This window comes from Epinephelus fuscoguttatus, linkage group LG7 (assembly GCF_011397635.1).
Source record: "Epinephelus fuscoguttatus linkage group LG7, E.fuscoguttatus.final_Chr_v1".
Classification (NCBI taxonomy): Eukaryota; Metazoa; Chordata; class Actinopteri; order Perciformes; family Serranidae; genus Epinephelus; species Epinephelus fuscoguttatus.
In genome coordinates, this window is record NC_064758.1 from 10,491,363 (window position 1) to 10,518,156 (window position 26,794).

The following is a 26,794-nucleotide window of genomic DNA, read 5'->3' on the forward strand; positions in this document are numbered from 1 at the left end:
AAATATGTTTCTTGATATAAACTACCATTGTCTCAGACTGGTAATGTCTATCTGCACAGTTCAAATTGAATGGTAAAAATCTGTTCAGCCATTTTGCAGATATCAAGGTCTAAAATCAAGAAAACTGTCTTGTCCACAAATTTGAGGGCGTAGATTTTAAAGAGTGTCAAATCTATGGGTTAGCTTAGCTGTGGCTGAATGTTGACCCAAGAAACACATTTTGAACATATTGGAATGAATGGTCTTAATGTATCATATTAAGAGGATACTGAGCTGGCGAACAAGGGACCCTGTGAACAACACTCCCAAAAAGATGACGGAGATAGTTAGCTTAGCTTAGCATCAAGAATGGGGGCGGTAGTAAACAACTGTCTCTGTCCAAATGTAGCAAAATCCACCCACCAGCACCAAGTGGCAACGTCTGGGGCTGAAAAATGAAGCCAACGCCAAAGTGCCAAAATCTGCAGTTCCTCTAATGGCCACTTAAAGCTGGCTACAAGAACAAGTCATTTCCCATAGACCCCCACATCAAAATGCCCAACTTCACAGCGGTTACAAAACGGTTTTGCTCTTGAAAGCGAATTTTTTCCCTTCAGCTGTGCAGGGAGTAAATTTTTACATAACTCACCCATTTAAATGTTACTAAGGCTTAAAGTTATACACAATTCGGGCCATGGCCCCCGTGCCTTGCTCCTCTACTCGACCCTCTTGTAAGTATAAATTAAATATGGTCACTTCTGGCTCCAAACATCTAAGATCTATGACACCTGTAAAGCTCACTAAATATATCTTGTTTGTTTTAATTGGAAAATAAAAAGAGCAGCATGCAGTTCTAGAACATAATCCCCTTTGTGAAACCACAACTTGTCTAACTTGTCTATACCTTCTGCTTCAACTTTATATTCAGCATGAGAGGGGGAGCATTTAAGAACGGAGGATGTGGGACGCTGTACAGATTGTATGGGCCCTTTCAAGCAAAATTGTGTTTAGTGATTCTTAGCTGTAGAAAGAGACTTGACTGTCAATCTTTTCATCTAACATCCCAGCAATCTCCAAAATGTCGAGCTGTTCCTTTAAGTCAGTATCAGCTGCTTCGTGTTACATTGTTGAGAAACTGAGCTCCTTTACGATGTTTAAAATGAAGATTAAAATTTCACACAACTGTGGTGAACAAGAGGTCTCTAACATATTTTGCTGGTCACACAACAAGCCTTCATAAAAGGAAAATGCACGGTGTCCAGTATTTTAGAAAACTAATACATTCATCTAATTTTAGTGGAGGCATGAAGTCAAATCTACCCTTTAGTAATGCTTTTTGTGTAATTTAATCTATTGGTGATGAGATCACAAGCTACTGTTAATTATCAAAAACCATAAACCGTACCCTACTTGACTTGTGTTCAAACTGTTGACGCTGGATCTTTCCACAGTAATGAATTTAGTTGATGTGGAAGGATTTACATCACAGAGCTTTGTGTGGCTGTGTGTGGCTCCATGCCAGCTGAAGGCCAAAATGTCATCAGCTGTGTGTTTTTAGAGGGAGGAGTTAAGGGCTCTTAATTAATTACAATCAAGCCTCTTTAAGATGCAGTCATTGTGCAGACTGTGCACAAACTGTCATGCAGGTAATGTTGCTGTAAAGTTTCTCCTACATGTATTTAAACATACAGACAGGGGTTGCGTTTGAAATCACATACTTAGGCACTGCATATTACATACTCAAACAGTATGCACAGCATACTGCATACTATATTAACAATTGGCTTTGCTATGACTGACAACCTGTTCACAAGGAAGTACACTCATGCAGTATGTCTTGTCTGTATCACATAACTTTATCGATCATGATGTTAACAGTCTGTTCTACAGCTGAGTAAAAATTGTTTTTCACAAATTGAACTTGTATCCACAAGATAATGACCTTGTTCCCACAAGATAAATACCTTATTTCCACAACATAAATAACTCATTCCCACAAGATAATGAATTTGCTCCCACAAAACAACAGCTTGCTCCCACAAGATAATTTACTTGTTCCTGAAAGATAATTAACCTGTTCCCACAAAATAATGAACTTGTTCCATCAAGATAATTAACTTGTTCCCACATGATAATTAACTTGTATTCACAAGATAATGAACTTGTGCCCACAAGATAATTAACTTGTATTTACAAGATAATGAACTTGTGCCCACAAGATAATAACTTGTACGCACAGATGGATAACTTGTTCCCTCAAGATTATAACTTGTCCACACAGATAAAGAACTTGTTCCCACAAGAAAATTAACTTGTTCCCACAACATAAATAACTTTCTCCCACAAAACAATAAACTTGTTCCCATCAGATAATTAACTTATATCCACAAGATAATTGATTTGTTTCCTCAACATAAATAACTTGTTCCCACAAGATAATTAACTTGTTCCCACCAGATAATTACCTTGTTTCAACAACATAAATAACGTGTTCCCACCAGATAATTACCTTGTTTCCACAACATAAATAACTTGTTTCCACAACATAAATAACTTTTGCACACAGATAATCACTTGTTTCCACAAGAAAATGAGCTTGTTTCCACAAGATAATTAACTTGTTCCCACAAGAACATTTAAGTCACCTTTTGGAACTTTAGGGACTCCATACGCGTTACCTCTTGCATTCAACTCAAAATTTTTCCAGTATTATATGATGGCAAATGAAAATAATAAATAATTCAGAAAGTACATTATATATGTGAGCTCCTGCATTGTTTTCTCTTGACTGTACCCGATCATCACTCGCCATCATTCATGATCATTTTATCCAGTGGTTATTTATTTTAACTGTATGCCTCACAGTCCACCACTGAATAGTCTGAGGATCTGCAATGCGTTTTGTATGTCCAGTAAGCTTATGTTTCATACTTAGAAATTCTTGCTAAGCCAGTATACACCCGTGCCTTTCTTGTGTACACAAAATCCACATACAATGCAGTATGAAAGCACTACACACTCAATTTTATGTCACACTTAGTATGCATAGCATGCCAGTATGCCATTTCAAACAGACCCAGGGAGGAACATTTCAACATTTTAGGTCTGTTGGTTTTGGATGTCAGTGTTCAGCCATCATTTGCTGCTAGACAGCCCAACTGCATCCATATGTCATCCAGGCCACTGTGTCACTATCAACAAATATACTTCTCTCCTTCACCATTTCTTTGCCTTTTTGTTTGAACCAATTTGAACCAATTCTCATTAGCTGTTTTTCTTCTTCCGCTTCATGGCATGTTAAAGTGCTGATTGAAATGCAGGATGAAGACACTGGACTGAAGAGTTCTCCAGGTTAGACAAGTCATCATGACATGTCTTCAATTTAAACTGTGATATACTCTGTAATGTATATTGCTGTATAGTTTTTACCATACCTGTTATATTAAGATTTATAATATATGCAGTTTGGTAGGTGTAAATGTAAGAGAAGAGAGACCAGTCCTTTCAAACATGAACCAGAAATCATTCAGTGGACTCCACAAGTTCCCATATTTGGAATTGATTTGTCTGCCATTGTCATCCTGCTAGAATCCATAACAAATCTTTCTCCATGTCTCTCCTCTCTCTCTCTTTGCAGCAATTGAAGGTTTAATAAGTAAGACATTGGGATATTTTGTTGGTTGGCTATTATGTGGGAAATAATCGAAAGAAAAGTCACTAGTCTGAGAATCCTGCATGTTGAAATCTGCTGAGATTTGTTCACTTGACATGAACCCTTTTAATTTTGTTTTTTTTGTTTCTTATATTATTCCCCCCAGCGATGACTGAGGACTGAAGCATGATACTAGCATGTATTTATTAGGGTTCTGAGAACTCCACACGGATGGTTATCATAGTACTTATTTACAGTGGTGGTAGGCTAAGTTAATCATGGGTTCAAGTCAAGTGGTGCCAAGATAATCCAAAATTGACCCGGAGACAAAATGCCGAAAAGCCCTGCTTTATGTTGCATGAAGAGACCTCACTTTCCCTACCAGAACCTCATCTAATTTAAGATAAATTGTGATTAGGCCTTGACACCTTTGCCTGTATGCAATACATTTCAAAATCCATAGATTACAATGCTAATTTAGACTGTAATTGGTGGTGGGAAGAGAGTACTTGTCATTAAAGGTTTCAGTAAAGCTTTATCCCATCAGCACTATCCTTCAATTCTGCACCAAGTCCTTTTTTCTGTTATTCCACAAAGGCCGCTCACTACGCTCACAAACTGGCTAACTGGCTTGAAACCAACTTGGTAATTGAATTTTGCACCTTTATTGAAAGCTAAAAGCAACAGTCCTGCTTTGCTTCTGCTGTGGTCGCTGGACATGTAGAAGCAGATGAAATATTCTTTAAGATTGTCCTTGTCTTTGCTCTGTAGAGGCGAGCCTCCCAGGAGAGGAAATTGGTGATGATAAGAGCTGCCACTGTGAGTTTCTCACTCAAGAATTACCACCAGGCTTGAGGGTTACAATAAGGGCAATCTGGTAAGGACTTGCTTTAATGCCCAGTGTCAATTATGATTTGTGTTCATGACTTCTTCTTTACTTTGTGCTCATCAGTAGTGTTTTACTAGCCCTGATAGTGTTAAATTTTACAGATAAGTTTTCTTCTTTAGTTTTAGCCAACATTCATCAGTAATAATAACATTATAGTTCAAGGAAAACATCAGTATTTATTCAACTTGAAACCTATTTTCCCATTTTAAGTGACTAATGAGCAAACTTTTTCTGAAATGAGTCCAGTATTGAGTGACAGTGCTGCAGACACCACGTGTAACCACTGCAGCATCAATGTACGTCCACTAAAAGTGCTTGTTTTTGTCATTGACAGGCTCAGATTGTTCATATATGTGTCTGACAACATTATGGACAGGACCCTACAGAGAAATGAAAAGTTTTTCTTTACCTTTAATTTAATCCAGTCCATTTGTTATTGTGTTTTACAAATCTTGTGAGTTCTTGGAGGGAGAAAATAACAAACAGACCAGATCAAACGAAAAGTTTGTCTGTCAGGTCCTTTCCATAATGTTGTCAGACATTTATAATGACAAACTGAGTATGTCAGTGGCAAAAACAACAATTTTTGATGGCCGTAAATTGATGCCTCTAGTAATTACATTGCAGCCTTTGCGGCTGCCATCTGCAGCACTCTCTCTCAATAATGGACCAGTTTCAAAAGTTGTTGTTCCAGCCAGTCACTTAGACACAAAAACATGAGGAGAAAGGGTCCAGGTTGAAATTACAAAAGTTTCCCCTTTACAAATTAATCACACACAAAGTCACACAATCAGACAGATTTAAATTTCCAGGTTAGTCAGGTTAGGTTAACGTACCTGGGAGAGAAAATAAAGGTGATCAGCAAAAGTATTGTTAAAACACTTTGTTGTGACCAACAGACCAACTTTGTGGTTCAGCTTTGACTCTGGATTATTAGTGAGAATTCAGGAATATTCACTTATGGGTTTAAATAAAGTGGTTGGATCTAATCTGGCTTAACTGTCGACTTGTTTAGAACCTGTGTGATTGCTTTGATGCTCGTGTTTTCTTGCCCTATTTGAATTTGTTGTTATGGTTTCAGATCTCAGCAATCACTGTGGTGAGTTTAGGGGTATAACCAACAGAAAGGATGACAAAAATTATGAAAACTGAGCATGAGGGTTAATTCTTGACCTTAGACATAGTACTTTAGCAAAAATAATTTACTGGTATTTAAGTAGATTTTTCCAGAGCATTCAATCACATCTAACAGTCTTTGCCAGTGGTGTATATGACCACCTGTTATGGCCTTACCAAAGTTCCATATCCAGGTCATGTGATGTCAAGTGTGATGCAGTCAAAAAGCTCTGGTTAAAGCTAACAAGAGGGCCTTGATTTAAGATCATATTTGTCTACAAAAACCCATTTAAAATACCACTATATCTCAGGTTATAAAGAATCACCATATCAGAAGGAAAACAGTTTTCAGCATCTACTGTGTCAAATTATCATAATAGGCATTTTAAACTAAAGACATGTCACAGTAGGAAAAGCACGGATTAGAATTTAAAAAAAATGTTGGCTGAGATCAAATTAGCTGCTTCAGTTTATTGTTTTTAGCAACACTTGTGAAATTTCATAAAGTCAGAATTTATGCTATGCACAACTCAATCCCTAGGATAAATGTTGGCATTTAACATTTATGCAAACCACAGTTATTTTGCATTTGTAGGCTACGTTATCATGTAGCAGATTTGTTGAAACTTTACCTTTCTTTACATTTCAACAACACTGTAGTTAATGTGTGTTTAGATTTAGGCACAAAAAACATTTGATTATGGTTAGAAAAAGATCATGTTTTGGCTTAAAATACCTCAGTTTTGGTAGCACTTTCCCATTTGGAAATGCAGTGATGCTTCAGTCAAAACAACCACTTTTTGTCGCACTATCCTTGGCTGGAAATACAACCCAGGGCCGCTAAAAAATACCAGCTTTTTTGTTTGTTGGACTGAAATTGTGCTCCCTTTAGAAACGTCAGTATATGTATGAAATGTACAAATGTAATGTATCCGTAGTTTGCGTAACAGTGCCAACATTTTCTTTTGTCAACTGAAAGAAAAAAGGCCTGCTTGTGTCTCTGTGTTTCTCATGAGAACATAATGTGTCCTCTCTCAGCATCATGAAGTTTCTGGTGTCAAAGCGGAGGTTCAAAGAGAGCTTGCGGCCTTATGATGTCATGGATGTGATTGAGCAGTACTCTGCAGGTCACCTGGACATGCTGTCTCGCATTAAGAACCTGCAGTCCAGGCAAGTGAACGTTCTCTATACAGTATATTAAAGTTTTAATCTGACCCAGACTCACTTCCAGGTTGTTTCAGTGCCAATAACCTGTCTGACTGTCACTTTCACTGTGAGCCTAAATGTGAATGTCAGGATGGATAGAGGTCACATGGAAGCATTTCCAGAGTTCAATAATCTGTTTTAATTTAGTATGATAACAGAGATGTGATTCAATAATGTGTTTGTGCCGGATACACACGTTATGACACACAAGTCATTGATTTGCCTGTTTCATTTATCCAACGACATGTGTTGCATTCAGATCTCAGTTTTATGTCTTTAACATTTGTATATTCAAATATGATTCACTCCCTCAGCTTTGAATGCGTCACAAATTCATTTTAGATTTAACATTGATGTATAATTCACATTGTCTTATGAGCTCCTCACATTTTGATCCCCTTAAGGTCTAACATGTAGAATAAATATATTCCAACAGTGAAATACATGCACTCCTCATCCACGAAGCAAGCCAGACATACCGTATGTCTTGTGTGTGTGGAATATATTGAAACTTGTTCTCCATAGCTGATGTGATTCCCACGTTGCTTCATTTTGCATTGCCCTCATATCGTCTCTGTGTGCCTTGCCAGGATAGATATGATTGTGGGGCCCCCTCCCCCATCAACACCTCGCCATAAGAAGTCTACTGAAGGTCCTAGGTTAGGTTAATAGACTGCACCTTTAGAATGACCGTGTTACCAGCATTATGCTCCTTATAGTCCAAATATTGAAGCAGTCGTATGCTACCTCATTATTTTGATTGACAGAACCCCTTTTGAGTTCAAGCCACTTGACCTGTCTCATTAAGCTAGATGACTGAGTTAAAGCAATGTTAAACATTTTATGTTAAATAGAATCAAGAAAAGGGTTTGATAAACTGCTTTGCGTTTAACATTTTGAGGATGTTGTCTCATGTCTCAGGGATGTTTGCCTCGTATGTCACATTATATCAGCTGCTGTCAGGAAAAGGCAAAAAAAGAAGAAAAAGCGAGACATCCCGCTGCTTTTCTCACTGAATGTTAATGAGCCGTGTCATGTGGCCTCACTCAACAGGGGTTTGACAGTGCTAGATGCTTGCTCTCATATTGGAGAGACAGAAGGAGAGCTCCCCCAGCAGGATGCAATGGAAATGAAGCATGAAGCACAACAGAAGCATGCCAAGTGATGCATTTTGGCCCTAAGACAAAATGTCCCCACTATTCACACCTTGTCCCATTTAAGACTAATCTCATAATGCATGCATCCACATCATCCACCTGAAAGCAATAGTTTCTCATGAAATGCTCAAGTGTTAGGCCGTCATTCATTCATCCACAACATATTTCTAGCTTGATGAGTATCTCCAACATTAATGCTTTCTTTACCGAGTTTCCATGTAACAGTAGTTTACATTATGTCATCATAAACTTCTTAAGTTTAATCACATGTGGCAGAGCAGAGTGTTTTGTTAATCTTAGATTTTACTTTTCTCAAATGCTAGAGTTGACCAGATAGTTGGTAAAGGTCCTAAAGCTGAAGGGGAGGTTGCAGATGACCCGAGCATGATGGGACGTCTGGTCAAAGTGGAGAAGCAGGTATGAATGTTTCCTCCAGCTATGTGAAAGTAGCACGAGACAGTTAATGCAGTTAATGCTGTAGCCAGTCACTGGACTGTTTGTAATTCATGTTTACATCTTTCTGGTGATCAATAGTCCACTGTAGGATTCAAGGGAATATCTGGGCAGAAATGGAATATAAGCGCATAATCACCAAATCACCAATCACAAAAAATAACTTGTGTGTGTTGTGTTTTTATTCTGTTTATATGTACAAACGGAGTGGGTCCTCTCCCACTGTTGTTTCTACAGTTGCCCAGAACAGACAAACCAAACTCTGACTTTAGATAGGGCCATTTGTGTTGTTTTTGCATTGGCCATCATAGTTAGCAGCCCCTTCATAACAAGCAGTACAGAAAAGCATAATTTTTTTTTAACATGATCCTGTGTTATTCAGTGTTTTTACCGGTTTAAATCATTTGTTTTTGAGAAGAAGAGACTTCTGCTGATAATGTAGTTCCTGGAAAAAGAAACCTGCTGAATATCTGGATCTTAAGTTATCAGATAAAAAAGGTGAGAACAGATTAGCAAGTGCTGGGCTAGTGGCCCATCTCTGATAAACTGAACAACATAGGAGAAACACTGATTTGTAACGTGAAACTGCTTTATTCATTGAATTTTACTGGATTAAATTATCAGGTCCAGAGGGTTAGACCTCTGTGGCTAATTCAGCCAATCTGCCACCCTCTCCATTTAATGCCACTAAATCTTGCAGGCTAATCTGGGGATGGAACACCTTTTCAACACTGTGTTATTCTTTCTTTCTGCAGGTGGTCTGTATGGACAGGAAACTTGATTTCCTGGTCAATGTGTATGTGCAGCGTATGGGCATCCCTCGTTCGGAAACAGAGGCCTTTTTCAACTCCAAAGAGCCGTATCCCGCCCCGCCTTACCACAGCCCGGAGGAGAGCAAGCAGGAGAAGGAGGGTAAAGAAGAGGTGAAGGAGGAAAAGGAGATTCAGACATGCTCAGCTGCAGATGTCCCGTGCTCTGATGGGTCTTTAGAAAAAAAAGATCCTTTACTGGGTCGCTCTGTGGCGAGATCAGTGGGTACTCCTTCTGGAAGTCACAGTCGTCCCTCTACCTCCTGGCAGCACCAGCTGCAGCACCCACTCAGCCAGCCTGCCTGGAACAGCAGTGTGGCCAACACACCTTCACCGGTCGGTGGCAACGGCGATCATTCGCCCACCCTGTTCCGCCTTCCGCCTCCACCTGCTCCAGTTCACGACCGATCCTCCTCTGGCCAGGGTGGCAGTGGCAGAGATAGCTCTCATAGCAGGAGGCGCCACAGGAGGCAGAGGTGTCAGCAGGATGCCACTGCCGTAGAGAGCGACACGTCTCTATCCATCCCGTCTGTTGACCACGAGGAGCTGGAGCGCTCCTTTAGCGGCTTCAGCATCTCCCAGGCCAAGGAGGACTTCTTTGGGCCTTCTTTCTTTACAGGCTCAGGAGGGGTTGCTGGAGCAGGGACTGAGGCCGCAGCTGGACATTCCCTCTGTGCTAGGGTCAGACCCTTCATAGCAGAGGGAGAATCAGACACAGACTCTGACCTCTACGCTCCCTCTCCTCTGTCCTTCTCTGGAGAGGTTGCATCGGGAGACAGGGCATGGCCAGGACTGAAGTAGGCCTGGAGGGACTGCTCCGCCTGTCAGAGAGGCTCGTGGTGAAAGAGATCGGTGCTTCAATTGGCATCAGGAGACCTATCATGAGACCTTGTAGCCAACTGACTGACTGTTGCTGCTGATGATGTTATTACAGACTATTTTAGGTTAAGTGAATGGTTATGATTAGCAGTTTATTAGTGAAGATGGAAAATGTCCTAATGAAAACAAAGGGGTGTTACTTTTTGTTTGTGATGTAACACTTTACAAGCAGTGCTTAATACCAGTTGCATTGCATCCACTAAGATCTTGTTTAAACAGAAATATAGATGTTTAGGGGCATTTCTTTGAAGAGACAGTATACGCCAAAATAATAAATAAATAAATAAATAAAAATACATATTTTTTCTCTTACCCATAGTGCTATTTATCAGTCTTGAGTGTTGGAGATTTCGGCCGTACTGATGTCTGCCTTCTCTTGAATATAATGGAACTAGATGGTACTTGGCTTGTGGTGCTCTAAGCCCCAATGAAAAAAAAAGAAAGTAAAAAAAAGAAAAAAAATGAAAAAACCAATGCCTTTTCCAGAGGTCATGATGTGGTTACTGAAAATAATCCACAGACCTTTCATGTAGGAACTATTTCCTGTTTGCAGAACTACACCTGCCTAACCATATCACCACCAAGAAGGAAGTGTGCATCTACTCATGGACGAGAGGCTCGTGGTCGTGGCAGTGTGAGATGTAAACATTAATGGCATCCTCCTCAGCTGAGCTGTAACGTTAGCTAGCTCAGTGATGCTACGTGAGTTAGCAGTAGATGCATGCTTCCTTCTGCATGGTGATACATTTGGTGGGTGTAGTTTGAAAGAAAATAATTCCTACATGAAACTGCTCACAACAAGGTCTGTGGATTATCTTGAGTAACCGGGTCCTGATTTCTGGAAAGAGACATTGCTGTTGAGTTTTTCAATTTTATTTATTTATTTATTTATTTATTTATTTATTTATGTTTGTTTCTTTGAGCACCAGAAGCCAAGTTCCATCTAGTTACACTATATTGGAGAGAAGACATCTCTAAGGCCGATATCTCCAACACTCGGCAACTTGCACCAAAACAATCTGATAAATAGCACTATGGGTAAATATGGATTTACTGTCCCTTTAACCTGGGATTTTTGTTGTATTTATTAATGACGAAAGGTACATGAGAGTATAAATGTGTGATAGTGTGATTTATGACACTTCATTTTGCATTGGAACTTATACTTGACATTGATTTGTATGACACATACAAGAGAAAATCACCTTGATTTCTTTTATGAATAGCCAGTGCATTTCAGCACTTTTTCTGTTCCACTGACCACTTTAACTTTCAAAACCTAGTGGGAGTTAGTAATGCAAGATTGTTTCAGTCCTATCACATGGTTAGTATAGTGTCTTGATAACTTCTATACCTTTGAATGACTTGAGGTGTTATGATGCCAAAACCTTAGCTATGATAATCAATTAGATTCTTGCAGAGTAAAAAAAGAAAATGTGCTTGCTTTTCAGCATCATTAATTCAGCCTGGTGTTTACTGAATACTACAGAAGAACTCCCCTCAAAAGTGTTGCAGATACTTCCCCACCAATAAACCAGTGAACCTGCTGCATGGCATGTTAAATGGTTGATTTATAGACTGTGTTAAGCAGGCTACAAAACCAGACGACAGTGGCAGAAAGTCAGCTGAAAAGTTCCACGAGCATTTCTCTTCTATACAGACAAACAAAAGGGTGAATAAAACATGAAAATGTGCATGCATGACTGGTTTCAAGCTACAATGTGTTCATTTTTTATGGGGCTTTTGCTTGAGTTCCAATCATGTAAATGCAGCCTGAGCTTGCTAATTTCAATGGCTCTTCTTTTCTGGGCAAATATGTCCACAAATTATGTACGCGTTCAATACAAAGGCAGATGTTTAATGCCACATATGGAAACAATATGGGCTCAAATGGACATTAGCTCATATGTTTTTTATTGTTATCACACAGCAAGCAATGTTAAAGATGGACTCAATAAATCACATGGGAGACTAGATACTTAGAGAAGATGGTGTTCAGCCTGCATTGCATAGGTCAGTCATTTAGACTCTGCTGCTGTCAGTTCTGCACTAAATGAGGAAATGCAATAAAAAGCAAGCAAGGCAATCAAGAACCATCCTTTACCAATATTAACATGGCCTTATTTTTCACCAAAAACCATTGTTTTGTAAGTGAGCAAATCAACACTTTCATTCTGAACATTTCATAAACATAGTGCAAGTGCATTTTAAAGTGTTGTATAGGAAGTTCAGTGGCCTGAGAGCAGTTGCTGTGTTACAGTCTTAGCCACTGATCATGCTAAAACCATGGGATTCATAGGGACATCTGAAGCATGAACAGGTCTTATTAAAACTAACCTGAGTCATAGCAAATTGAACATTTTAGCATTGACACTGAAACTATCATTTAGTAGAGACTCTTCACACAAGATGCACGATCCATATTTTTTCAGAAAAGAAGAAACAAACCTGCTGGCATGTTTTCTACAACCCAAAGAGAGGACCTGTAGGGTTTTACATGACACAGTAGCTCTTTGTTTGACACCATCATGTAACTGCACCTTCTTCTTCTTCAATAATAAAACTTTGTACATCACTGAAAATCACCTCTTTGGTCTCCTGTTTTTGCTGTATGTTGTGTCAATGAAGCAATACTGTGTCGTGTTCAAACAAGACTGTGAGAAGCGAATCAGCTGTGTGGTGTAACAGTGGGCACGTATCAGTAGATGGCAATCAAGAGCTGCAGTTGAGTGGAGAGTCTTTGTTAAAACATTTGTGATGGGAGCTGAGATAGAATAAAGATCTGCAACAAAATCTCTTCATCTGATTCATATGTTTAACTACAGACGTTTTTGCTTTATTATAAAGTATGAAGGTTTTAATTTGTAACTTTTATAAATATTATATTTGCACTATTATTTACTATATTACCAAATAGAAAGGATAAGCACCAGCTGGGGGCATTCATTGTAACCCTTAGGGCAACCCAAACATTGTTCTTATTAGCTATGGTGGCTTTTTTTTGAACAACCGTCACTATATCATAACAGTAGTGCATGAGACAAGATAATCTGTAAATAAAAAAAACACGCTCCTCTGTCTCTTTGCAGTACTCCTAATGGTCTTTGCAAGAATCACAAAAACAACCAGTCAGAGCCGAGGAGTCTCTCACACAGCCGTCAATCATGTCAATCACTGCTCATGAACAGCAGTCAAACTGTCAAACTACGCAGCGCTGATCAAATATAAATCAAGCCTCTGTTACTGCATTGCTTATTTCTTGCCTCAGATGCTTTCAGAAACATATTTTAGCATACTGTTAAGTTTGAATTAAGAAAGTTTGCTGCGGTAAGTGGGCAGTGCTTGACTTTTTTCAGTATGGTAGCCGGGTCACAAACTTTCTCAACGCAGTCACATAATCTTGACTTGTTTTTGATGAGCACTACCTAGTTTGACAGTTTGGCCACAGTTCACAAGCAGTGAGTGACATGATTGACAGATGTTCTCTGTGAAAATGGCCTGTGATTGGTCAAACTCTCCTGTCACAGGTTAGACTTTTTAAAGCCTTAAAACAGAGCCAAGCAGATGTGCAGAAGTCTAGTGCTCTCTCAGACCACTTGAAATACAATATGTTTAAAGGTTATTGTGGGATTTTTGCCCAGTGACACCAAAATGAAACTGGGTACCTTAGCTGTAATAACGAATTCATTAACCATTAATAACATCATTAGTTACTGTGTCTAACCCCTTCATATATGACTTATGAGAAAGTGGTGCCTGGAAAAGCTGTCTATGGGATTGCGGAGCCTGACTGCAGGGATTTGTTCCAATTCTGCCACAAGAGCATTAGTGAAGTCACAAACTGCCAATGGGCATTAAGGCCCGGCTCACAGTCTGTGTTCCAGTTCATCCCAAAGGTGCTGGATGGGGTTGAGTTCAGGGCTCTGCAGGTCGATCAAATTCTTATACACCAAATTTAGAAAAACATTTATTTTCAGACCTCGCTTTCAAAGGGGCCATGCCCAAAATGGTGCGACAAAGCTGGAAACACTTTATTGATCAATTGTAACATGCAACATAAACATTACCTAGAGCTAAGGGGCCAAACTATGAAAAACAGCCCTAGACTAAATGTACACAAATGCATGTGGTGTGTCCACATAGATTTGACCATATAGTTTCATGACCATATAGTTTGTTGTGTTGTAAGATGTGTTGCTCTGCTTATATTAAACACAGGCCATTAACATTACATTTGCAAACAACTACTTCAAACACTACTACTACTTCAAGTAATTTCTTGTTTAACTTTTGTTGTGTCTTACCCGTCAGTCATGTAATAATTTGTGATTTTAAAGCAGCTGTGCGGAACTTTCCGTTTTCGTTGATTATAGCGCCCCTTTTGGTCGAAGCGGTATGACACCCACAGCCTGGTGTCGTAAAATTCTGACTGCAGCCTTTGGCCGCATTGTACAATCTCGACTGCAACCGACAATTACCGCATGCATTTGTTTTGGAGAGCGAGAGGAAAACATAAATGTTCTGGTGTAGCTCTGAATTTCTTATAAACTGAAGACAACTGCCTGCTCCTCCTGGGACCCAGAAGAAAAAAAAGTTTTGATATCAAGATTTTTTTTATGTAATTTAAGTATTAGACTTGAAAGAAACATTTTGCATCAAAAAAAAAATTCAAAAATATTATTTATTTATTTATTTTTTAATCACATGTCCTCTGTAGAGGACATCAGGACTTAGTCGGGTCTTAAATTTCCAGAGTTAGTCAATGAGTTTCAATTGAGTTACAGTGGGACTATGGGGTACTTTATGCTTTATCTCTAAATATATGAGCTACAAAGGACTTTTACTTCCCTGGAATTATGTGGCTGTCTTCAATGCTTAACACAACATGATAGATAGCTGTAGCAAGGTAGAGTGTATTCTTAATAGCTATACCAATGGGCCTGACGTTGCAGTCAGGGTGCAGGATTGGTACCCTGTACCACTGGGTTTAAGGGCCTAGTGGTTCAACTGCACTCACCCCTCACTATCTATGATGTGATAAGGTGTAATGCTTGCTATGTAGTCATTTAACACTCACCCAGGCAATAAGAAGTGATGGGGAGTGCCATAGTTTGACCCATGACCCCTGTCTGACAGACCCCAAAGACCAGGTAAACTTTATTGTGTGTGGTGGCCTAGGAAGGGTAAAGAACAGTGGAGTGAAGCTTTATAGATACTATTGTATGTGTGAATACACTCTCAGCAAGAACTGTCATTGTTTAAAGGAAATAGAGCAAGAAGTTTCCCGAAATCCTCCTCTTAGGTAGTATTCTACCATAGATGCATGGGAATGTACGTTCACCTAAGGTGTTCTTATTTTCCATTAAACCTCCAAATTCTTGCATACACATTACTTCAGAGTCTCACTCCAAGCCAAATTTCTGCTTTCACACTGACTAACCTTTAAAATGTATTACAAATTATGAGGAAAAAAACGTCATTCCCCTTAATGGCCTTCTGCCTGCTGAATCATGGAAACTGGTTAAAAGACAGGGGGTACTAAGTCCTGATGTCCTCTACAGAGGACAATGAATAAAAGGTGTATTTTGAAAAGGTTAAAATTACTCTGGATTTCTGAAATCTTTCTAAATTAAAGTTAAGACCCTTATATTCAGGAAACTAATTAAATATTAACAAAATAATCATAACTTTTGCCAGAAAATGATCAATTACCACTCTGGCAGCAAAAAACGAGAAAAACGTAATGGCAGCCATTTTCAAAAGGGTGTGTGTTTGCCCTGTTAACCCCACCCACATAATGTCTACATCATTAGAAAGCCCTGGATGCCTTCTTCAGAACACAATTTGACCCAAATGGATAGCATAAAGAATACTTGAGTTACACTAGTTAGACCAATGTCCTCCACAGAGGACAAAAATGAATTGTCAGGACCCAGGAGGATATATTTGTGTTCATGGTCACAGTCACAGATAATTTTGTGGCGTTTGTTGTAACGTTACTAGACAAAAGTTTACGTCAGCTAACGTTACATTTAACTTGCTTATAACTTCCATGTCGTCATATATTGAAGTGCAACAACGTCTAACAAGTTAATGGTATATTCTCTAAATAAAAACAAAAATTACATACCTGTCGATTAGGGAAAGGGTCAACTCGGGATCAGTTTTAAAACTCTCTCAGCTCTCTCCACTTGGTGAATGCCCGACCAAGGTTTACACGGGGTCATCCCTGTTCCCCGGGTTCTATGTTCCCCATTTAACCCTGCAAAAAAGGTTCTATGTTCCCCGCTTACACAAAAAAGGCTCTATGTTCCCTGCTTATCCAAAAAAGGCAGGAAACATAGCAGTTGCTTTAATATGTTGTTTTAACATCTCTAAACACACACACACACAACGGAACATAATGGGGAGAAATTACAATCAGAAACGTACCCTTTGGGTGATCTATGGTGGGCAAACTGGGCAATTATATCCTTTACAGAAGGTTTTTTTAATCCAGCCGTTAAATGCAGTGTTTCAGTCAGTGCAGATTTCTTCGAGCAGCCAAAGACCATCTGGTAAGAAAAGAATAATTATCATGGCCGAAATAAAGATAAATAAGCTGTTAAGTGCAGCGTGTATTCTGGAACTCTGTTCAGTAAATCTACCATGATTATTATTAGTTTTGTGATAAAAATAAATGCGTCTATGTTGTTGATCACGGATGTTGATATCACCTGTTGAGTTTGGTCCTTCGACCAATGAGATACTCAGATTTCTTCCTCTCTTGTTTTTATGACGGTAGTCAGGAGCAGCCAAAGACCACCTGATGGCAAGATATTTATCTACCAGTGTTCGTAAACAAAAGGGGGGGGGGGGGGTGATACGAACTAGGGACAGTTTTATAAATGGTAAAAAGTTCCACACAGCTGCTTTAATGTGTAACGTCATACATTGCACCATTACAGCACAAATCAGAGCTAGTAGCTACTCAGCTTGCTAACATTAGCTAGCATTAGTAGCTCTAATCTGTACAGTAACTGTTGAGTACTAAAGAAGATCAACCGCAGATTTATTATTATCTCTTTAGGGACTGATGACTACACATTAAATGGACAGCTTATTACATGGCTAAGAAACTGTTAAAACAAACTTCAACATGTCATTATAAAGTCATTGTGGGATACTTTGAGTCCACTACATAGGGTGTCATAATTGCCTCTATACATTCGGACAGCACTACAAAATTGCAAACTCACTATGTAGTGGTCTATATAGTGAGTGGTGACACAGTCCTTGTTTCCAGTTCAGTCTTTGTTGCATCCTTGATTTGGTTGTGTAATGTTCACTTGCTGTTTCCGGAATAAAGAGTGATCTTTTTGTGCTCCTGTTGACAGCCATTTCCTGCATTTATGATCCATCTGCTCCACACCACATAACAGGCAAGCACCATCTTTTGATGATTTCACCATCTACAATCCAAAATAGCATTAAAGATATTCAGGAGAAATCTCCGAATGGAAGGGGTGAGGCTTAAAACCAATATTGAATTGCTGTGACCTTTGACCCCCTAGGCAGCACTGCATTAAAAACTGACATGATTGTATAAAGGATATTGCTACATGGGCTCTGAAACATTTTGGAAAACCTTTGTTGGTTAAAACAGTCTGTCACTGTATCTACAAATACAAGTTCAGACTTTACCATGCAAAGCACAAGCACAAGCACAAGGACAAGCCGGCTACTCTGGGTCCGAGCTCATATGATATCAACTGACACAAAGTGCTAAAGAGGACTGAGGTCTAATGAGTCCACATTTTTAACTGGAACCATGGGTGTCGTGTCCTCCGAGTAAAAAAAAAAAAAAAAAAAAAAATAGAAAAGGATCATTAAGATTGTCTGTAGCCCTTTTTAGATAGGAATTGTGCAAATTTGCAGGAAAGCCCAGCCTACTTTTGTTTATGATTTTCGGGGCAATGGGGGGGCGTGAGTAAGTAACAAAACATGTAGCTCAGCGTGTGACGTAAACAGTGACATGGGAGGGAAGCTGCGGCTGATCAGTCCTTCGGCAATTCTCTCGTAAGTCGGCCCGTCCTTCACCATCCCCATCATCTGATGGTTAATGTCCTCTTCATTTGCGAGGGCAAGGAGGGCGCGCAATTCCTTTTCTCCCCATTTGCTCATCTTTACAGTGTCTGTCAGGTTTGTGTTTCCCTCTTGCTACTAGCTGCTACTAATTCCTGTTATCAGCTGTTTCCTGTTTATACAAAACCAGTGGGTCGCACGTGCGACGTCATCAACAGCTCCTCCCACAAGTCTTCAACAGCCCCTCCCGTTGCGGAAGGGCGCCTTGGTCATTTTAAAATAAAAGGGTTCCACCAATATGACTACCCTACGAGGCGGAAGATTGGGCACCTCGGATCAACTTGACAATCCCGTTTGTCTGTCTAAACAGCCCAACATCTGCGGAAAATCTGGCAGTGTAAAAGGGGCTTGTGATGGTATGAGGGAGTGTTAGTACTCATGGCATAATGGATTAACTTGCACATCTGTAAGGGCACCAAGAATGCTGAAAGGTACATACAGGTTTTGGAGCAACATATGCTGCCATACAGACAACCTCCCTGCTTAATCCAACAAGACAATACCAAGCCACATTCTGCATATGTTACAACAGCTAGGCTTCATAGTAAAAGAGTGCAGGTACTAGATTGGTGTTGTTGCAGTCCAGACCTGACTCTCATTAAAAATGTGTGTTTATTGCTTGGTTTTGTTTGTTTTGCTGGACTGCATATCTACTAGTTTGTGATTGCACTCTATTCCTTTTTGTGTTTTGTAATTAGTTTTTCCACCCTTTGTTTTTATTGTTTGTCTTGTTCTTTTGGCTGTTGATTTGTCCTTGTCCTTGTACCTGTCTTTTCTTGTTCTTAAATCACTTTATTGCACAATTTAAAAAAAAAAGAAAGAAAGAAAGGTGGCACATAATGAAGCGTAAAATTCGACAGTGGAGGCCTCAAACTGTTGAGCAGCTGAAGTCATATATAAAGCAAGAATGGGAAGAATTTCACTTTCAAAATTTCAACAATTATTGTCCTCAAATGCTTACTGAATTTTATTAAAAAGAAAAGGTAATGTCACACAGTGTTAAACATGACCTGGTCTCAGTTTTTTTGAAACATGATGCAGGCATCAAATTCAGAATAAATGTATATTTGCAAAAATCAACTTTACCAGGTTGAATTTTAAATACCTTGTCCTTATAATGTATTCAATTGACTACAGGTCAAAAATGATTTGTGAATCAGTGTGTTCTGTTTTCATTTACGTGTTACACAGCGGGGTTTTTTTTTTTGTCTTTTTTCTCTTTCTTGTTTTTAACCAAGTTGTAAATTAAGCCACTGCAACTGTCTACTAGTTTGTTTACGTCAGCAAGAGCTTGATTTATTCATTGCTATCACCTGATGGATTTTATTTAACAACCTATTTAACAATAATTGGATAATGTCAGTGAAACAGCGAGGGAGCGTTTCCATGCCACATGCTCAGCCCAGAGTTAGCCAATTTGTTAAGTGTTGTGAGGCCAGGGTTTTAGTTGAAAGGGTGATACAAATAGGAATTGATTGGCTCATTAATAAAAGTCAGATGATGGCGACACAGCACCTAGGGCTTATTTACTCTCTGCAGCACCTCGGGAATTGCAGATGTCTTGACCACCCAGAGCACAGAGCAGAGGACAAACAACCAGCAGAGACAAGCATTTGAAATCTATACAGCAATGAGTATGTGAATATATCATTGCGTAACCAGAATGGACAACAATTGGCCAAGGTTGTAAACAGTGTTTTGCTGTGTAAAAAGATGAACCAAAAATTAAATAGTACAATTTAAATGTTTCCTAATTTTTTTGCATGAGCACTGTGATAATGCAAATCAGTTTGTTGGAGCCCATCTACACAAGACATTTATTCAAAGATGAGAGATTTATGTTTAAACGGTGTCATTAGATAGAGGTAGGACATTGACCCTTCTGTGATGAACGATAAGACCCAACAATCAATGAAACCATTAGTGATCCGGCTCTTACGAGAGAACTGTCAAGACAGAGGCCAAAAACAGATGGACTGTGTGCATTTTGGTAATGGTATGTGTGCTGACATGTTTCATCGCTGAGTGCATTGATAGGACAGCGATAATAAAACTGCCTATCCACTAGCCTCATCATACACTTGAAGTACTCTTCAGCCTTTTCTTTCCAGCTTTTCATATGGAAAAAATGACCTTGATGCACTTCAAAGTGATTGTACATCAAATGCATAAATAAATTAACTTTCATACTGTTTCTTTAAATGGGCTCAGATCAGCTGTAAAGCTTTAATTTGCCAGAGATGACTTTCTACATTTACAGCTGAGACACAGAAATGACTCTGTGTCCTTGGCGCCAGCTGTGTTTGTGTATAGGTCTCCATGTAAACACTTTATTTATGTATAGTGTTCGTTAACATCAGCGAAACGCCATCAATGTCCACCAAGGGCAGACACAGGTGACCTTCCTTTGTCTCTCTATAACAAACACACAGCCACACACACACACACACACACACACACACACACACACACACACACACACACACACACACACAAAAAGACATGTGGGCCCACAATGATGACTGGAGTAGGGATTAACGTCTGTATAAATGGTATTGCTGAACATATATCACAATTAAGGTTCGTTACACATCGGCTGCATCTCAGATAAAGACTTTGCAAAATGACAAGGACGATCTGTATTGCTTTACTGCTTCATAACTGAATGATTTTCATCGTGGTGACCTAATGGAAAAAATACAAATGTGCAAAAGGACAGACATGTAATAGAAAAAAAGAGGGATTTATAGAGAGTGATTTAATTTACTGTTACACTCCTGAAATTTGCAGATGACACAACGGTCATTGGCACCATGCGGGATAGTGGCAAGTTTGCATATAGACAGGGTGTTGAACAGCTGGCCCTCTGGTGTGGTCAGAACAACCTGGAGCTGAATGCTCTAAAAACTGTGAAGATGACAGTGGAATTCAGGATGAGTCCTCCAACACTACCAGTCATCACCATACTGAGCAACACTGTGTCTGCTGTGGAAACAACCCATCCATCCATCCATCCATCCATCCATCCATCCATTGTCTGCCTGTGCTGCACCAAACTACCTGTCCATCCCATGCTCCATTTTACCCTGACTTATGAACAAGATTACAACATACTTGAACTTCTTGCTCCCAACACAGAGGGTTTACTCTACAATTTTCTGACTGAGAACCATGGCCTCAGATCTGGAGGTACTGACTCTCATCCCAACTGCTTCACACTCAGCTACAAACCTCCTCAATGCATGTTGGACCATCTCCACCATCGCTCAGTACTTCAAGTGGACTTCCAACATCGATACCATCAGGAAAAACTCCCAGCAGAGGATGTACCTTCTGCTTCAGGTCAGAAAGTTCAACCTGCCTCAGGAGCAGCTGATACAGTTCCACTACAGTTCTCTGCACATCCATCACTGTGTGGTTTGGATCAGCTACCAGACAACACAGGAACAGACTACAACTGATAGTCAGAACTGCAGAAATGATTACTGGTGCCAGCCTGCCCTTCATCCAAGACTTAAACACCTCCAGAGGCAAGAAACGGGCAAGTAATAAAGACCATCACAATGTGGACATACTACAGAACACTGATGACCGAAACAAGTATTAGGAATGATCCCTGTGCAATAACTGTTCAACACCAAGCACCCACTTCACCAGTAAATTATATATTTTATAGTCTAAAAACTCATTGCTCTACAAGCAATATAACAGTTCTGGGTTAACAAAACAACAACAACAACAACAACAACAACAACATAGCGAATACAGATATTGTTCCCTGTAGGAGAATGATAACTTGGACTAAACCTAATCGAAAGCACACATGTTGTCATTAATCATTAGACAATTACTGAATGGGATTGATCTTAATTCCCTCAAGGCTTTTGCCAGAAGCAAGTCTCATCTTTCATTTATCATATGGGTGGAAGAATATGGAAATTTCATTAATTTACATAACTTGACTTGACTAACAACCTTGATATTTTAGTAATTAGACCAGAAAGTATGGAACTGTGCTTGTATGTTAGTACATTTAGAGAAAATAATCAGCGATCATTGTTACTTAAATATGATAAAGATATTTTGAATTATGGTAATGTATATCATGGCACCGTGTACACGTCACAGAAATTTAAAAAGGACCTTAAGAATCACATCAACAGCAAACAATATGGTGGTAAGATTACAAGACAGTACCTGAAATACATAACATCATAACATTTAAAGTGACAATGCTAATGCGTTTGCAGATATAATGTTTAACATCTTAGTTTAGTGCTTGATTTGAAAAGTGTCCTTTCAGGATATGCTGCACTCCACATGATGCAAATGCTAAATTGTTACAACTTCCATTTCAAAAGGAGGACTTAGCAGTAATTAACCTCAGCTCTCATTCTTGTTGATTTAAAGAAAAAAATAATCTACTGACTTTAAATTTCTCTAGTTTCAAGGAGGGCACCCAAGATTAGTGTCACCAATTCAGTATCTGACCAAATGTCTCCCCTTCTGTTCCTGAGTAATGGCCAAATTTTTTTTATTTCATGCGGAACGTTATGATGTCACAGTGAAGTTTACCTTTGATCTTTTGGGTATTGTTTTGTTTCATTATTTTATCCTAAAAGACATTTGTGTGAAGTTGTGTTAAAATTAGCCTATGAACTCTTGAATTATGGCCAAAAACATATTTTGTGAGGCGACACTGACCTTAACCTTTGACCTTTAACCACAAAATTCTAATCAGTTTATTCTTCAGTCCAAGTGGACATTTGTGTTAAATTTGAAGAAATTACCTTAAGTTGTTCTTGAGATATCGTGTTCATGAAATGAGACAGATGGAAGGTCATATTGACCTTGACCTTTGACCACTGAAATCCAATCAGTTCATTTGTTGAGTCCAAGTGAATATTTGTGCCAAATTTTAAGAAATTCCCTCAAGGTGTTCTTGAAATATCATGTTCACAAGAATGAGATGGATGCAAGGTCACAATGACCTTGACCTTTGACCTCTGATCACCAAGAACTAATCAGATCGTCCTCAAGTGTGCCAAATTTAAAGAAATTCCCTCACAGCATTCTTGAGATATTCACAAGAATGACCTTGGGATCACAATGACCACTAAAAAGTAATCAGTTCATTGCTGACTCCAAGTGAACATTTGTGCCAAATTTGAAGAACTTCCCTTGAGGTGTTCTTGAGATATCGCGTTAACAAGGATGGGATGGACAGACGGACAACCCAAAAACATAATGACTCTGGCCACAGCATTTGCCAGCACAGTGGCATAAAAAAGCACATTACATAATATTAACAATACAAAACAAAGAAAAATAAAGAGAAAACGTTGGAATATGTTAAACTGAATGCGTCAGTCAGAAAGCTTTTAGCTGTCACCCTTCAACAAACAGAGAGAGTCTTAACACACACTGCTTCATACAGATGAACCAAAACACAGACATCTTTGTAATGGTCGTGCTATAATTTACAACTTATACACCACGTTGTCTTTCTCCATTATGAAAGAGTCCAGATCTCGTCATCCCCCACTTGTCCACCAGGTGCCCTCAGACTTTCCCTCCATTTGTCACCTGATCCTGCTCCACCCAGCACACTTGTGCCTTTTCACCTCATTAGCTCCACGGTTCCCTCTACTGTCTTTTAACTGCCTGTCTGTGACCTGCCTTCCTGACTTTTTCCTGTTGGATTAGTTTGCTGCTTTGGGCTGCCTTCATGTTGCTGGAAGTTTCTTTGATTCTACATTCTCTTTAAGTGTCTGCATTTGTCTATACCTTAAGTGTGACATACCAGTTAGAGATCAAAAAAGTGGAAAGCATGTTTAAGCCTGCAGTGGTTAATGTTTTTGGCCAAGTGGGGCTGTAAAAATAACACACATATAACATATCACCAGGGATGGAAGTAACGAATTACTGTAATTAAAGGAATAGTTCAACATTTTGGCAAATTCGCCTATTGCTGTAATCCCTATAGTCATATGAGTAGGTACATTACCTTTAATTGTCAGTGCGTGCTGTTCTGAGATCGGTGGGACAGAGCTGCCTGCTGAAATGGAAGTAAATGGTACAGGTCCCTCTCTCCCTCAAAACTAATCAAATACACCATCAAATGACTCCAAAACGCTCTAGTGGACAACACATGGCTTGCGCATTTCCCACGCTATGAAATAATAATGTATAATTAAGTAACATTACGACACATGAAGCAAATACTCGGAACTACTTTCTTGAGTAAACCACTGGGCGGAGTGACACAGTGCGCAGCTGAGACAGTGCCATAATTATTGCTTGTAGCCATTTGCGGTATCGTCAGCTGGACGCAGGAGAAAGTTTGAGGAAAGTTTAGAGAGTGTTTTTGTAAATCATGGTTTACACAAGCATTGTAAAAGGTTGCAGTAACAAGCCGAAGACATGGAGCAAAATGAAGTTTCACGTAGTTCCAACCAGTAATACGGACAGGATGAAACAATGGCTATTTTTTGCTGGACATTGACCCCAACACGCCTGTGGAAACGGTCCTGAAAATGTCTGTGTGCTCCTGCCATTTTTTTACCGGAGGACTATGCTGAAAGGATGGAACACAGAAGCTCAGGAATGGTTCAAACGCTTTTCTTCAAAGATACTGTCATACCATCTGTCGACATCACAAAACGAGCAGACGTGGTAAGTGATCGTTGTGTATTTTGCTCAGCTAAATATGTTGTGGTTATGTTATGGATAAGTGCTTGCCCAGAGCATATAGTGAAGTGACTGGCATTAGTTCTCATTGTTGGGAATAAACAGACTGCTAGGGAACATTTTATGTTGTTGTTCCTTCAGGAGTTGTGGTGATTTGAGTGTGGAGTTTGCATGTTCTCCCCGTGTTCCGGTGATTATTTTGAGGAGTACTCTATATTTATAATGTACAGGTGTAACGTTACCTAATAAAGTGGCCAGTAAGCCCCACATTTACACCACCGGCTCTGGGTCTCCCCTCAGCCCCTGGTTGCTCGGCAGCCTCAGCCTCTCTTCTTGCTCTCTCTTCTTCCAAAACCTGTAACTCTTCCTCTGTATATTCTGGCTTCTTCTCAACAAACTTGTTGTTTTGATGACGGGAGTAACTGCACTAAACATACGCTGTTTGAAATCACTCCGCCCAGCAAGTACTGTATGTCTGGAATGTAGTTCCGGCTGTGCATTTGGCTTCAAAACAACTCTGTCTTGTAATATTACATTATTATTTCATAACGTGGGGAATGTGTAAGCTACAAGTTGTCCACTAGAGCGTTTTGGAGTCATTTGATGGTGTATTTGATTAGTTTTGAGGGAGAGAGGGACCTTCCATTTCAGCGGGCAGCTCTGCCCCACCGATGTCAGAACAGCACGCACTGACAATTAAAGGTAATGTACCTGCTCATATGACTATAGGGATTACGGCAATAGGCGAATTTGCCAAAATGTCGAACTATCCCTTTAAGTAGATTTTTTGGGTACTTGTACTTTTATGAGTATTTTTTCCAAGTGTGTAATTTTACTCCTACTTGAGTACAATTTACACCATGTAATACTTCGCTACTTTTAAAATCATAAGTCGCTACTGAGTACGGCCACAATTTGAATTAATATTCAAACCTTTCATCTGCATCTTTGTAGCCAATAAGGCTGTCCGATCGTTAATCTGTGATGTAAAGAAAGGACAACTCCGCTGCAGCAGGCACAGGTGTCTGGCGGTAACATACCTACACAGCGGCGTAGAGACTAATTTATGGACTGAAGATTTGGAGACAAAGAAGCCAAGGGTGAGTGTCCATGCGCTCCGCGCAAATCCCGTGAGCTCCGCGCCGCAGCATAACGGCTTACCGGCGACAGAGAAGTCCGACTCCAGGTCCAGTAATTTCCTCTTTCGTTGGCGTCATGACTGCCCAGTAGTACCTGGACAACCGAGGCACACAGGTATGTGGCGTGTCAGAGGAGAAACGAGCCATTCACATTTCTCTCTCTGTGTCAGTAACGGCCCACAAACCTCACCGCACTTTAGGGACTGTTCTTTACTTGTCAGGGGAGGAGGGTGGCTGGTTGATTCTTATTTTATTTATTTATTTTTGATCCCCCCTATGTTAATCACTTATTGATGTTGTTTTTGAAGTATGAATAAGTCAATAAGTAATTTATTCCATTGAAATATCATTGATGTATTATAGAAAAGTGATTTATCTTTTTATAAATGACAAAAGGCACATCTGCCTTATTTTTGCTGTGGTATCGTGATACAACCATGATACTTTCACTGGTATCGTACCAATTTTGGTACCGTGACAACACTAGATGTCACAACCATTCCATTCGGGGTCGCGCAGTGAGGCGGCTCGGGTGCCGCTTGAAAAAGTGTTCCCCCACTTTTGGGAGTGGGGGAACACTGCTCTCTCAGAGGCCCAAAGTGTTCCCCTATTTCTAATTTTACAAATTAATTACTGATTATTAGTTTGGCTAAGATAAGTCTGCAAAGATATTGTCACTGCCATTGGTTTGCCTGATATTA

The 26,794-nt window shown here is 39.6% G+C and overlaps 2 protein-coding genes across 13 annotated transcripts in view; both read left to right on the forward strand.

Annotated features, from left to right (window-relative positions):
- Positions 1–11,025, forward strand: part of LOC125892247 (potassium voltage-gated channel subfamily KQT member 2-like) — a 38,093-nt gene extending 27,068 nt beyond the window's left edge. For 4 of the 10 annotated variants that reach the window (XM_049582137.1, XM_049582138.1, XM_049582140.1 and 1 more), the window contains 6 exons: positions 3,283–3,330; positions 3,617–3,634; positions 4,403–4,508; positions 6,675–6,806; positions 8,323–8,416; positions 9,208–11,025. In XM_049582137.1, coding sequence (XP_049438094.1) covers positions 3,283–3,330; positions 3,617–3,634; positions 4,403–4,508; positions 6,675–6,806; positions 8,323–8,416; positions 9,208–10,062 — 1,253 coding nt within the window. In that variant the 3' untranslated portion in view covers positions 10,063–11,025. Of the gene's footprint in view, positions 1–3,282; positions 3,331–3,616; positions 3,635–4,402; positions 4,513–6,674; positions 6,807–7,259; positions 7,502–8,322; positions 8,417–9,207 lie in introns of those variants that run through there. The other 6 variants (XM_049582139.1, XM_049582141.1, XM_049582143.1 and 3 more) reach the window with 3 other exon arrangements.
- A 13,641-nt stretch (positions 11,026–24,666) lies between these two features.
- LOC125892132 (neuronal acetylcholine receptor subunit alpha-2-like) overlaps positions 24,667–26,794 on the forward strand; it is a 67,852-nt gene continuing 65,724 nt past the window's right edge. For 2 of the 3 annotated variants that reach the window (XM_049581914.1, XM_049581917.1), the window contains exon 1: positions 24,667–24,939. The gene's annotated coding sequence lies outside the window, so the exon portion shown is untranslated. Of the gene's footprint in view, positions 24,940–26,159; positions 26,209–26,794 lie in introns of those variants that run through there. The other variant, XM_049581915.1, reaches the window with a different exon arrangement.